Source organism: Gymnoscopelus braueri (genome assembly GCF_963280865.1).
Source record: "Gymnoscopelus braueri genome assembly, chromosome: 15".
In the NCBI taxonomy this organism is placed as follows: Eukaryota; Metazoa; Chordata; class Actinopteri; order Myctophiformes; family Myctophidae; genus Gymnoscopelus; species Gymnoscopelus braueri.
This window is the reverse complement of record NC_137620.1, coordinates 39,224,946-39,239,032: the sequence shown is the minus strand read 5'-3', so window position 1 is coordinate 39,239,032 and position 14,087 is coordinate 39,224,946. Positions and strand designations below refer to the sequence as shown.

The 14,087-nt window shown below is 37.6% G+C and overlaps 1 protein-coding gene across 5 annotated transcripts; it reads left to right on the top strand.

Annotated features, from left to right (window-relative positions):
* LOC308102353 (molybdopterin synthase catalytic subunit-like) lies at nt 1-8,917 on the top strand. Of its 5 annotated transcripts, none has more exons than XM_080452027.1 (7): nt 1-97; nt 3,179-3,300; nt 4,060-4,200; nt 5,572-5,776; nt 6,035-6,188; nt 6,504-6,627; nt 7,225-8,917. In XM_080452027.1, the coding sequence occupies exons 4-7, from the start codon at nt 5,581-5,583 to the stop codon at nt 7,297-7,299; spliced, it is 549 nt and encodes a 182-aa protein (XP_080308153.1). In that variant the 5' UTR covers nt 1-97; nt 3,179-3,300; nt 4,060-4,200; nt 5,572-5,580; the 3' UTR covers nt 7,300-8,917. The 5 variants fall into 5 exon arrangements, with proteins under 5 accessions (XP_080308153.1, XP_080308154.1, XP_080308152.1 ...); XM_080452028.1 differs by having other exon boundaries at nt 5,561-5,776; XM_080452026.1 differs by having other exon boundaries at nt 5,554-5,776.
* Nucleotides 8,918-14,087: the final 5,170 nt, after the last annotated feature.

Here is a 14,087-nt window from a genome sequence, read left to right as displayed (position 1 = left end):
CGACCCCGGAAGAAGTAGACTGAACGTTGTAGAAAGTTCCAATAAGAAGGAAAACATTTCTACTAAAACTTCATAGAGATTATTAATGACGGCGCAGGTAAGACATGTGAATATTCATAACTGTGTGGTGTATCAGCACTAGCACTGTCTGACAGTGGAAGACAGTACTAATACTAGTAGTAGTAGCCTTAGATAAAGACTCTAGATGTATTGTATTGATTTGGACTTTAAAAAAAAAATCTACGATAGTCTTAGCGACCCCCCCCCACCCCCCCAGAATGCCCTGGAATGTCACCAGCAAAGCCCGTACTTCTATGGGCTATTATGTACAAATGCAAAATATAAGGTGCTTATCCGTTTGCCCCAAATGTTAACTAGGTGTCCGGAGTGTTCGTGTAATGTATTACTCCATATTTTTCAATAAAGAAGTGTTTTAATCCCGTCTGTGACCGAACGCCATTTTTCCCCCCTCGTTTACTTCCTATTTACATTGAGTGTAATTCCGGCTTTCACCGGATGCGCCCCGCCACTACCGCCCATTGGGAACTTCCGACAGAATCGGCCACAGACAGGATTAAAACACTTCTTTATTGAAAAATATGGACTAATACATTGCACAAACACACTGGACACCTAGTTAACATTTGGGGCAAGCGGGTAAGCACCTTATATTTTGCCTTTGTTCATGTTTTGAGAAGTACGGCCTTTGGAGCTGACATTCCAGGGCATTCTTGGGGTGCTCGCTAAGACTCGTTGAGATAAAAAATGTCAAACATCGATCAAATACTATCTACGAGAGTCTTGATCTTAAAATAATTGTAGTGGAGTAAAAGTATAATATTTGCCTCTGAGATGTAGTGGAGTAGCAGTAAAAGTATTGGAAATACTCCAGTAAAGTAAAAAAAAATACCTCAAAATGGTACTTAAGCACAGTACTTGAGTAAATGTACTACTTTACACCACTGGTGGCACTGGCTAGTAGTTAGTAGTTGTATACTACTGTTTTGTAGCTACTATAGTAATAGTATTACTGTAATACTATCAGTAGTAGTAATATTAACAGTAGAAGGCTACTATTACTACAAACTAAGATTTGTAGTAATAGTATTACTAGTAATACTAATAAATAATTGTAATAGTAGGCTAGTGGTTGGCTGTAGTAATAGTTTTACTAACAGTAGTATAGTAGTAGTAGCAGAATCAGCTGTATTATTGTCACATCACAGGTTTACAGGTGTAAAAATGGTGAAATTATTTAATTGGTGCATCATTTAGTAGCAGGGTCCCCACGGTCATGAAATTCCTGGAAATATTTTGAAATTAAAAAAATAATAATCCAGTACTGGAAAAGTTTGGGAATTGATCAAAGGTCCTGGAATTTATCAAGGGTCCTGGAAAAATATTTGGCTATGCATTGTTTTTGGCTATTGATTTTGTTAATACAAAACAAAACATGTATAACATTACACGAAATATGTAAGTAGTTTTTCGCCGAACGGGCTGTGTGATGGCATATATTATTTAAATAAAATAAGTCATACGGATGCCATAATGAGTCTTCCAGTGAGCTATGCCCTAATTTTGCATTCTACATAGGAGTAAGAGACACATTATTGCGCTGAATGATTGTTATATAGGCCTGGAAATTGGGCTAAATATTCTGGAAAAGTTTTGGAAAAGTTTTGGAAATTCATTGCTAAAAATGTGTGGGGACCCTGTAGTAGTTTTGGTGAGAGGAGAAAGCTGCAGGAGAGGTAAGAAAACAAACATAGGAGAGAAGAGGTCAAATAACCAAAGCTATAGATAGCATGTTGTGTAGTAACAGGTTTAGAACTTTAGCATCGTATGCAATGTTTTACAATTTAGGCATTTAGCAGATGATTTTATCTAGAGAGACTAACAGGTGTGAGATCAGAGTAAATGTCATGAACCCTAGTAAAAAAACCTAAACAATAGAGTAAATATATATATAAATAAACTCAAAAATAAGTATACCAGGTGAACTCAAACCTAGCACCTGTTTAAACAACAGGCCATCTATATGACATTGTGTAGTGGTCAAGCAAAACAAATGTAAATATAAATGTGAACAGTAGCGTCTAGCTGGGGCTGTCACCATTACACATTTAAGTTGACCATTTATTGTCACTCGAATAGTTACGATTAACGATTTTAATTGTGTGTTTGGCTTTGAACACATTGGAACATATGAATACAACTTTTATTTCTGTTTGCCTTTTAGGCTTCGTAATAAAACATTGCACAGGGCGGTCTGGGCAGATATGACAAATAATTAAATATACAAAGAAATTATTGACATTTAATATTTTTATACATGGAAAAATGTGCAGAAACGAAGCTTGTAGATCTGCTATTTCTGCCTTTTTTAATATTTGAAAATGTATGAAATTTTTCGATTTTCTGAAATAATTGCGAAGATGATGTCATAATTGTGACAGGCCTACTGCTAGCCAGTATGCACAGCATTTCTAGCTTCCCACCATTTCACAATTTTTCCCATATCTATTGAAATATCCTCTGCCTCTTTTTAGCCATTCTAAGTTCCCCCTGTCATCCATGGTTTATCCTGGCAATTAATTGTTTTCCTCTGTAACAAATTTTCTATATATCTCTATATCTATATCTATGTCTATATCTATATAATCTATATCTATATAATCTATATCTATATCTATATCTATATATTTCTATATATCTATGAAATATCCTCTGCCTCTTTTTAGCCATTCTAAGTTCCCCCTGTCATCCATGGTTTATCCTGCAATTCATTGTTTTCCTCTTTAACAATTGAGATTATTATCAGTTATCACAATGACACTATTATCAATGTCTTGTTTTGATGTAAATAAATGATAACAACATTCAACCATTAAGTTATGAATGAAATCTCTCTCTTCTTCCCTCCTCCCCTCTCTCTCTCTCTGTCTGTCTGTCTGTCTGTCTCTTCTCTCTCTAGGTGTTAATGCTGTATTTCATCTCTCTCTTCTTCTCTCCATCTCTCTGTATGTCTCTTCTCTCTCTAGGTGTTAGTGTTGTATTTCATCTCTCTCTTCTTCTCTACATCTCTCTGTATGTCTCTTCTCTCTCTAGGTGTTAATGTTGTATTTCATCTCTCTCTTCTTCTCTCCATCTCTCTGTATGTCTCTTCTCTCTCTAGGTGTTAGTGTTGTATTTTGCTCGGGGTGCAGAGGCAGCTGGACTCAGGTCAGAAACCTTGACTCTGCCGGCACAGCTCACCAGTAGCCTCCTGTGGCAAGAGCTGGTACTGCGACACCCACGGTATAGATACATATAATTAATTATTAATATATATTGTATTTTTATTGTTGTTATTAATGATTTGATTATTAGCATCAAACTACGAAACATGTTTTGCTCTTCTCTCCCTCTCCCACTCTCTCATATTCAATTCAAGATAGTGTATTGGCATGAATGTACCAAAAACAATATTGCCAAAGCATGTATGACATGGAAATAAATAATGAAATAAAAATATGATGAATAAAAACAACTATGGGCAAACAACAAACGTCTACTTGAACATACTCACATTTTGTGTGAATCAATCAGTTGTTGCTGTTGTTGTAGTCCTGCATAGCCAGACCAAAGCCTTCTATTGCCTCTCCATTGAATATTCCATGATTTGTCAAAGGTACAGTAAAATGTTGGCTGTTTTTGCTGGCAACAGTGGCACACTATTACACTATTGATCTGTCAGTCAAATAGTTAAAAAGTTAAAAATAAAAAATACAACCTACTGCATCAAAAGTAATCAACAAACTATACGATTAAAAAAATGGCCAAATAGTACAGAATTACCTAAGAAAAATAGCAGATCTACAAGCTAGATCGGCTATTTTGACAATATTTATCTGTGGGACCGAGTCAAGCTAAATGTAATGCAGGGTGGGGGGTCCCCAGTTCAAATATGATTATTTTGGGGGGATCGCGTTCTGAAAAGGTTGAGAACCACTGATCTAGGTCTCCTCACCCTTCTCTCTCTCTCTAATGTGTCTCTCTTTCTCTCTGTTCTTCTAGACTGGACGTTCTGAGTGACCAGGTGGTTCTGGCAGTGGGCCAGCAGTACGTGGAGCTGGGCGACCAGACGGTAACGCTGTCGGAGGGCGAGGAGGTCGCGGTCATCACTCCCGTCAGTGGGGGCTAGAGGGTTAACCGAAGGTAGGAATTTGTTTTCAAATTTAACTCATTAAGACGGGTAAAGCATCTTTGTGTCATTTTTTTGATTTATTTGGCTATTCAAAAATAGCAGATCTACAAGCTCGTAGCGTGGTACCGAGTGCCGCGCTACGAGCTTGTAGATCTGCTATTTATTTTTGTTTTAATCGTGAACATTTTTGCAAATCTTTGACTATATATGTTTTTTAAAGCAAACATTTTTAACTCCAATCTTTGCTTCTGGGGGATTCTACAAATGTCTTCTAAATCCTAACAGTTTATTTTTTCTTAAACGTATGTTGCTATATCAGTGGTTCTCAAACTTTTTCAAGGACCTCCCAAAAATATGTTGTTCCAGGGACCCCAGAAGCAAAAATAGCAGATCTACAAGCTCATAGCGCGGCACTCGGTGCCGCGCTATGAGCTTGTAGATCTGCTATTTTTGAATAGCCAAAGAAATCTAAAAATGACACAGATGCGTTCCCGACTTCCCGGTCTAAAAGGGTTAAAGTCCCTTTCCACATGTGGTGTGGTTTAAATCCATAGAAAAATCACCTCTGTTCAGTTGATGTCAAACATTTTTCATTTAATGTTTAATGTAATTTTACATCAGTGGTTCTCAAAGGGGGGTCTTTGAGGGGGTTCCAGGGGGTCCCCGGCTAAATTAGTTAACACATTGCCTGCCAAGGACACATATATGCGTCCATGTTTTTTAGTGATTACGCTAGAGGGGCGTTGTGTCCCTGGCACAAAATGTTTGCAGATGGGTGTCCGCGGCTAAATGCGTATTAATTTGGGTGTCCTTGACGCGAACGGCCTTTTGGCGTGTAGTTGAAGCGCAAGGGGGCGGGTCCAGTAATTCGCAACTACTACCACTACTTTTGTATTTGAAACTTTCAATTTCTCTAAATATTATAAACTTTCAGGACAGCTTAATACAAATATACTTTATGAAAAGGCTACTATAGGCTACAGTGAAGTCGGACTGAATGACTGAAACGTTTTTTTCTTTTTTTACTCTCTTGGTGATTATCTGGCACAGTAGTTGTGTGAATTAGCAAACTGGACATTTAGACTGAATGTTTCCTTTATCCTCATCTTGCGCTAATGCAAGCAACTGTTTTGCCAGGTTTTATTTTTGATGTTTCTCATAAGCGTGCATCCGTTGTCCGTCAACAACACAGCAGTCTGTGCCTTAACTTCAGCGAACTGACTCTCTCCCCACCCGCCCCCTTGCGCTTCAACTACACGCCAAAAGGCTGTTCGCGTCCTTGACATGAAAAGGTTTGAGAACCACTGATTTACATGAGGGCTAAATAAAATGATGACAGTTTCGGGGGATTCACCATAATTCAGCACACAGGGTTTCATCAGGACATCATAATGCTGATGAACTCGGCCAAAGAGGTGGAGGAGGAGAAGAACGCCAAACGAAGGGATGAGAACGGAAGTGCAGAAGGAGCGATGGAGGAAGGGAAGGGCAGTGATTGGCTGAAACTGACGTGCGAGCCGCTATCGGTGGACGACGCCACGCGCCTTGTCGGCGATGAAGGCTGTGGAGCCATCGCTATGTTTATAGGTACTACACTATGTGTGTGTGTGTGTGTGTGTGTTATTTGGAGGACAGTGCTTTTTGTATCCATAACTCTCCCGGTGTCAGTAATATGGCAGACGGAACTGTAGTAATGCAGTGGTGTAAAGTAACTAAGTAAATCTACTCAAGTACTGTACTATTTTTATGTATAATCTATATGATCAGAGGCAACTGAACAACATTTGGGCCTTTTGTTATATATTTTTTAAATTTGGACGTGTGTGTGTCCGTCCGTCCGTCCAGGCACAACACGGGACACGTTCGAGGGGAGGCGTGTGATTCGCCTGGAGTACGAGGCGTACGAGGCCATGGCCCAATCGGAGCTTAGGAAGGTCTGTCGTGGTGCCAGAGAGGCGTGGCCAGGTGTGAGACACATCTGCATCCATCACAGACTGGGGTATTCTGTGTGTGTGTGTGTGTGTGTGTGAAGTAAAATAAATAACTTTGGTTTTATAAAAAAAAAAATATTGGATTACTGCGAAAAGTAATAAATAATATAATAATACTGTACATGCTTATATTTTCCATTCATAATGCACTGCTTTTCAGTTAATCATTCAAGTTTGAGCCAATAAAGAAAACTGTGATTATTTTATTTTGTGATTAACTAATCAAAATCATGGCACTGGCAAATTATTTAGAATAATTTGAATTGTTTGACAGCACTAATGTCTAAAAAACGTTTTGTGTGTCCGTGCGTGTGTGTGTCCAGCATCGTGCCAGTGGGCGAGGCCAGCGTTGTCATAGCGATATCATCACCCCATCGTCAGGACTCCCTTCAGGCCGTCCAGTACTGCATCAACACACTGAAAACCACTGTCCCCATCTGGAAAAAGGTACTGCTAGTGTACTTGTAATGTACTAGTAGTACAGTGATAGTGGTGCAACACTTAATATAAGCCATTGGAACTATTATACAAAATAATCAGTTTATAATAATAATCTAATCATCTAAATTATATATATATTTTTTTAAAATGGCCGATCTACAAGCTCACAACGCGTTGCGATGTTACTCATTGTGAGCTTGTAGATCGGCTATTTTCACTACTTCAATGTGAAACTATTGACAAAGTGAAAAATAATTATCAATTAGAATTTTTAGCAGCAATTTTTATTAACAAAACGTCTTGATTATTCTATTAATCGAAAAAGTTATTGATGGACTAATTTACTAAGAAGATAATTGCTAGTAATATAGTAGTACAGCAGTAGTTGTAGTAGTATTAATGTACAGTAAATAGTATAGTAATATCATGTTTTTCTACACTGAATTTAGCTGAAGTGTGTGTGTGTGTGTGTGTGTGTGTGTGTGTGTGTGTGTGTGTGTGTGTGTGTGTGTGTGTGTGTGTGTGTGTGTGTGTGTGTGTGTGTGTGTGTGTGTGTGTGTGTGTGTGTGTGTGTGTGTGTGTGTGTGTGTGTGTGTGTTACAGGAGGTATATGAGGACGATGGTTCGAGCTGGAAGGAGAATCAGGAATGTACATGGGGTCGCTCTAAACGAACCTGAATCCAATCTGGATCCATTATTATTATTAAAACAATGCTTATAATAACAATATATCTTATCGTTACAATTTTATAATCTTAATAATTTATTATACTATTATCTCTATTGCTATTAATATTATACTTTAAACAGTAATGTCGCGCTGCGACACGTTGTGAGCTTGTAGATCGGCTATTTTCAGCATGCAACCAGGTGTAAAATCAGCCATCAAGGCACCGCCAAATTACATTATAGTCGACTAAATCAACTGTAGTTTTAGTCGACTAATAATCTTATGATATTTAGTCGACTAAAGCTAGACAAAAACTAAAACATTTCAGATGACTAAAATATGACTAAAACTAAATGGAATTTTATTCAAAAGACTATGTCTAAAACTAAATAGAAAATTGCTGTCAAAATCAACACAGCTTCCTCATCACAACACCCCTGATGCTGCTGGACACACGCGGCCACTCTTGACGAGGAGGAACGTCCCCCCTGCCACCACGGCTAGAGTGCCCAGAGTCAGGCCCACTCCACAGAACACGTCCACACCAGAACTGGGCCTCGCCACCTGCTCAGCGTCTGCAGAGGAACGACAAATCACAATGCCACCAGATACACAAACAAAAGGCTGAAATAGCTGTTGTTGCTTTGAGTGCTTTCTTTAGTCTATCACTTGGCTTTAGTATTAGTTAAATCTAGCTTTGTTTCGTTTCGTTATTCTCAAAGTTATCAGTTTCAAGGACCCCCAGTTTGGTATGCATTAGACCAGTGGTTCTCAACCTTTTCAGGTCCTAACCCCCCCGAAATAATCCTATTTAAGCACTTGGAATGCAGGAGTTAAAGCATTACATTTTGTTTGACTCGGTTCCACAGATAGATATTGTGAATATAGCAGATCTACAAGCTCACAACAGATCAGCTATTTTCACAATGTTTGCCTCTTTCTTATATTATTTGGCCAATGTTTGACCAGTTTTTATACTGTATTATTATACCAGGGTCCCCACGGTCATGAAATTCCTGGAAATATTTTGAAATTAAAATTTTAAAAATCCAGTACTGGAAAAGGTTTGGAATTGATCAAAGGTCCTGGAATTTATCAAGGGTCCTGGAAAAATATTTGGCTATGCATTGTTTTTGGGTTTTTTTTTAATACAAAACATTTTCATAAACATGTATAACATTACACAAAATATGTAACATAAGTAGTTTTTCGCCGAACGGGCTGTGTAACACCCCATCCGCACTGCCAGCGATGCGACGTGATGCGACGTGACGCGAAGCGAGCGGGCGATGAAATCTCATTAAAATACATTTTTTTATGAGACCGTCCTGACCTACCGCGAGCGACAACGAACCGTGCAACGACGTCGTCCACCCCTCCTATTTTCGCTCGCAGGGTCACTATGCCCTAATTTTGCACGAAATGTTGAATGAAATTGTACTATTTTATATTCTATGCTTTATTTTTGCTACACTGCCTATCTTTGGGCATTGTACATAGGAGTAAGAGACACATTATTGCGCTGAATGATTGTTTTATAGGCCTGGAAATTGGGCTAAATATTCTGGAAAAGTTTTGGAAAAGTTTTGGAAATTCATTGCTAAAAATGTGTGGGGACCCTGTTATACAGTTTATTGATTACTTTTGATGCAGTAAGAGTATTTTTTTCTTTCTTTCTTTTTTTTAGGTATTGAAAAGGTCTTAAAAGTTCTTAAATTGTCACTTCACTGTCATCTGGGGACCCCCCCCCCCGCCCCAAAATCATGTGGGGGTCCTGACCCACAGGGTGAGAACCACTGCATTAGACCACGGAGTGGTGGCGGTAATGGGTCCATTTGGGACCATAACATACTACTGTATGTTGAAAGCAGAGTAGGTTACTGACCAGTGGTGGGAAAAGTATTTAAATGTTTTACTTAAGTTAAAGTATCAATACTGCAATGTAGGAGTACTCTGTTACAAGTAATGGTCCGGAATTCAAAATTCACTTGAGTAAAAGTACAAAAGTATAGGTATCAAAATGTACTTAAAAGTACCAAAAGTAAAAGTACTAAAATGTTTGAAAATAGCCGATCTACAAGCTCACAACGCGTTGCGATGCGACGCGTTGTGAGCTTTTAGATTTGCTATTTTCAAATAGCCTCGGTATGAAATAGGGCTAAAGTGATTAATGGATGTTTTGAATTTCTGACTTTACTTGTAACTGAGTACAGTTTGATACTTTTACTTAAGTAAAACATTTGAGTACTTTTTCCACCACTGAGTCCTCCTATAGCTCAATTCTGGAGTATTTCAAACTTGACTAAATGAAGGCTAACATACAAAAGAACGCTTCAACAATACTAAGAGACTTCTGTTATGAGTGACTGACTGATGATGTAGTGATCTAACCATCAGACTCAGCACGGACATTCCATGTTCAAGTCCCTGTTCTCCTATAGTTCAATGCTGTGGTATTTCAACTTATAACTTTACTAACTCAAGGCTAACATACAAAATAATGGGTCAACTGTACTAAGAGACATGTTGTAAGTGAGTAAGTGATGGTGTAATGGTCTAATGATCAGACTCAGCATAGAGGTTCCATGTTCAAATCCCTGTCCTCTTATAGTTAGTTCATTGTTCAGTACTGTGACATTTTTAAGGCTGTAAATACATACGATAAACCTGCTGAGAGCCCAGAAGGTGCCTTGGCACAATGGTGTGGTGTGCTTGATCTATTGCCTCTGCTACAGACAGTTCACAGCTGAAGTTTTACAGAAATAAATTCTAAATGATCAAAAGTAGTCAAATAGGCTGCATCCACATACTTCTTGTACTTTGACATGTAAACTCTGTGCCAGCCAATCAATGCTAGTAGAGGAATGATTTGTTTTGACCAAAGATTGGGATTGCCTTTTGACATAATTATTTGTTTTAGATTTAGCAAAATTTCAGCTGGACAAAGAATTAACATATTTTGGTGGGGACCCCCTAGAACCCCCCAAAGGAACCCTTGGGGCCCCGGACCTCACTTTGAGAAGCACCGGCCTACTACACAACAGAATAAAATGTCTCACTAAATCCGTGTAGCACACTAAACCAGTAACCATATGTATTGCAGTGTGATTGGGTGGTTCAGTTGGCAAAGCATTCACCTTTGAATTATACTGTTTTCTGTTAATACTGGGCACACTGCCAGCTCAGTCAGTGTATGATTATACAATGTCAAAAGATAAGATTCATAATCAACTATTAAAGTGATCTTATAAATTGTTGTGTAACTTTTGTGTTGGTGTCGATTTTAAGGGCTGGATGTTGTCACCTCACTGTAATTACCTTATTTTTTGGCATCACATAAATGCTGTTCATGAATTACTTTAGCAACAGGGCCCTATTTCACGAAAGGTGAATTGGAGTTAAAGCCTGGCTTTAACACCTATCCTGGCTTAATTTAGCCAGGATTAGGGATGAATCGGTTTCATGAAAGCTGAATTATCTTGAAGATTAGTTTAGCCAGTTCACCCTGACTAAGTTTAGCCATGACTAGATTTCACAAAAGAGAATTGAAGCAAGCCTACCATAGTTACCATGGCAATTTAGCTGTGAAGTTAGCCTGGTCAGGAGCAGGCTAACAGCCAAGCTTACTTAATCCAGTGCCTTGTTCTTCAAGTTTTTCCACAGTTAATTCAACACATGTGTATTTATATGGACTCATTTGAATGACCCTGCATTCAAATAAAATGAAATCAATACAATATGATAGATATAATCAATGTAATTATATTACTGAAATAGTGTGTGACCATGAATCATAATTGTTTCACAATGACTCATGTGATATGTCATTGTCACTCTGTTAACACTATAGTTCATATTGTAGATGTTTGATAATATATTCGGTTTTTTTAGATTATAAAAAATGTCTAACATATATATATATATATATATATATATATATATATATATATATATTTATATATATATATACACACACACACACACACACACACACACACACACACACACACACACACACACACACACACACACACACACACACACACACAGTATATACATATTATATTATGCGGAAAATCGAAGATCTACAAGCCTGAAAAAAATGTAGGCTATACCTTTTGGTGGCCGAACCCTCGTTACCCCCGCGGGTAACGGCGACCCCGATTACTGCAGGTAAAGAACAACTAAGTGTTCTTTATAATTTGTTGTATAACTGTTGCGTTGGCATTGATTAAATTTTTTCAGGGCTGGTTTTTGTCACCTCACTGTAATGACCTTATTTTTGGCATCACAGATACAGAAGATATGAGTTACTTAGGCTACAGGTTGGGAAAAGCCATGTAAACACTTAAAAGTTCAATACGAAACCCATAATTCAACGTTGCACAAATAAAAAAAAGGGGGAAACAGCGCCCCCTGCAACGTCGTATGGACGTCCAAAACGGACGTCCAAACGACGTCTGAGTCAGGACCTCAGTCACACACAGTCTTTACTGACTGAGGTCCGACTGGGACGTCGTATGGACGTCCGTTTTGGACGTCCAGACGACGTCGCAGGGGGCGCTGTTTCCCCTTTTTTTAAATTTTACATGGGTTCCCAGATTGCCGTATTTGAGCAACATTGAATTATGGGTTTCGTAACTATGGACGTAACGTTGTATGGGCGTCATATGGTTGTGCGCACAGTGGGGGTAGTGCGTTGAATATATTCCTTCACTTCAATAAATCAAATATGATTGTTATTAACTAACTACCATAAAGAACATAATGTAAAGTAGGCTAAAATAATTATGTCAACAAAATGTTAGCTGGTATTATTATTATTATTATTATTATTATTATTATTATTATTATTATTATTATTATTATTATTATTATTATTCATGAGTCACATGACTATCAAGTATATTGGTCTCATGTTGACATTTGCTCAATTAGTGCATTCCCCCCCACTGATATAATAATAGTATTCTATATTTTTTGTGATATAGTGTAGTGTAGTACAGTGGTTCTCAAACTTTTTATTTTTTAATATATATTATCAAGGACCCCCGAATTAATGTATTTGGCCGTGGACCTCTTAATCCAGTGCCTTGTTCTTCAAGTTTTTCCACAGTTAATTCAACACATGTGTTGAATTACTGCATAGTATATGGACTCATTTGAATGACCCTGCATTCAAATAAAAATGAAATCAATACAATAAGATAGAATCAATGTAATTATATTACTGAAATAGTGTGTGACCATGAATCATAATTGTTTCACAATGACTCATGTGATATGTCATTGTCACTCTGTTAACACTATAGTTCATATTGAGATGTTTGATAATATATTCGTTTTTTTTAGATTATAAAAAATGTCTGACATACATATAAATATATATATATATATATATATATATATACATACATACATACATACATACATACATACATACATACATACATACATACATACATACATACATACATACATACATACATAATGTACATAAAACATAATGTACATAAACAGAATGTTTATGCTGAAAAGTAACAGTTTTGGCCATAATGAGGTTTCCGTCAGACAATATATATTTATATTTATATTTATATTGTACATGCAAAATTGCTGCTATACGAAAACGTATTGTTACTGCACTGTTTCTTATTTTTATTTTCATTTGTAATAAAATGTCACTGACATCACAAGGTATTCTTCATTTTACGTATGGTCCAGTATATTATTAATTCATATCAGTCACTGTATTCCAGTGGGGCAAGGCAGCCTACTGTAAGTCTTAAACAAAATATATAAAACATAACCCTAACCCTCAACAGTGGGATAAAATCAATATGGTAACATCTTATGCAAATGATCCATGTGGTCGAATGTAAACAAACCGCTAGTGCAGTCTGAATCTATCATGACCGTCATGGATGAACTTCAACCTGGTGTTTGCACTTTGTCCATTTTTGACCCGTTCATCTACATGAATGTTAGGATTTCAAATATAAAGTTTTTAACTCTGGCGAGGATGGGAGTTGAACCTGTGATATTCTGAATGTCATGCGGCTGCTCTATCCATTGAGCTGGCTGCCCCTTTAAATAATTCAGTGGTTCTCAAACAATTTCATGTGAAGGACCCGTAAATTGATATGAATTTGGCCGCATACCCAAATCTGAAATGTAGTCCCTAAGGGCTCCCATAAGAAAGACTTGTATTTAAAACTTTAAAAAATAAATTCAAAATGTGTCAAGATTCTTTAAATATCATGGATAACTTGAAACAACTGGGAATCAAACCTGTGACCTCTTAATACCCAGACTGGCTCTTAACCCAGTGAGCCACCATACATATTGGGTTCTGAAAGCCAAATATATATAATGACACAAAAGCCAGAGCTTTAAAAACAAAGTATTCCAGTTTTGTCAAGATGTTGGGGAGACTTTGACAGGGCCAGGATTCAAACCTGCACCCTACTGTCTCCCAGGCAGGCTCTCAACCCAGTGAGCCACTGTGCTTTGCTGTGTGCTAAAAGCCAAATGGTTAATGACAGAAAAGCCAGAGATTTGTTTCCATTGTTGTTCATAAACATTCAAACATCTAGAAAAGCAACAGCACATTAACAAACCATAGACAAATATGTTAATGTGAAAGCTGAATTATCTTGAAGATTATCTTAGCCAGTTCACCCTGGCTAAGTTTAGCCATGACTAGATTTCACAAAAGAGAATTGAGGCAAGCCTACCTTAGTTACCATGGCAATTTAGCTGTGAAGTTAGCCTGGTCAGGAGCAGGCTAACAGCC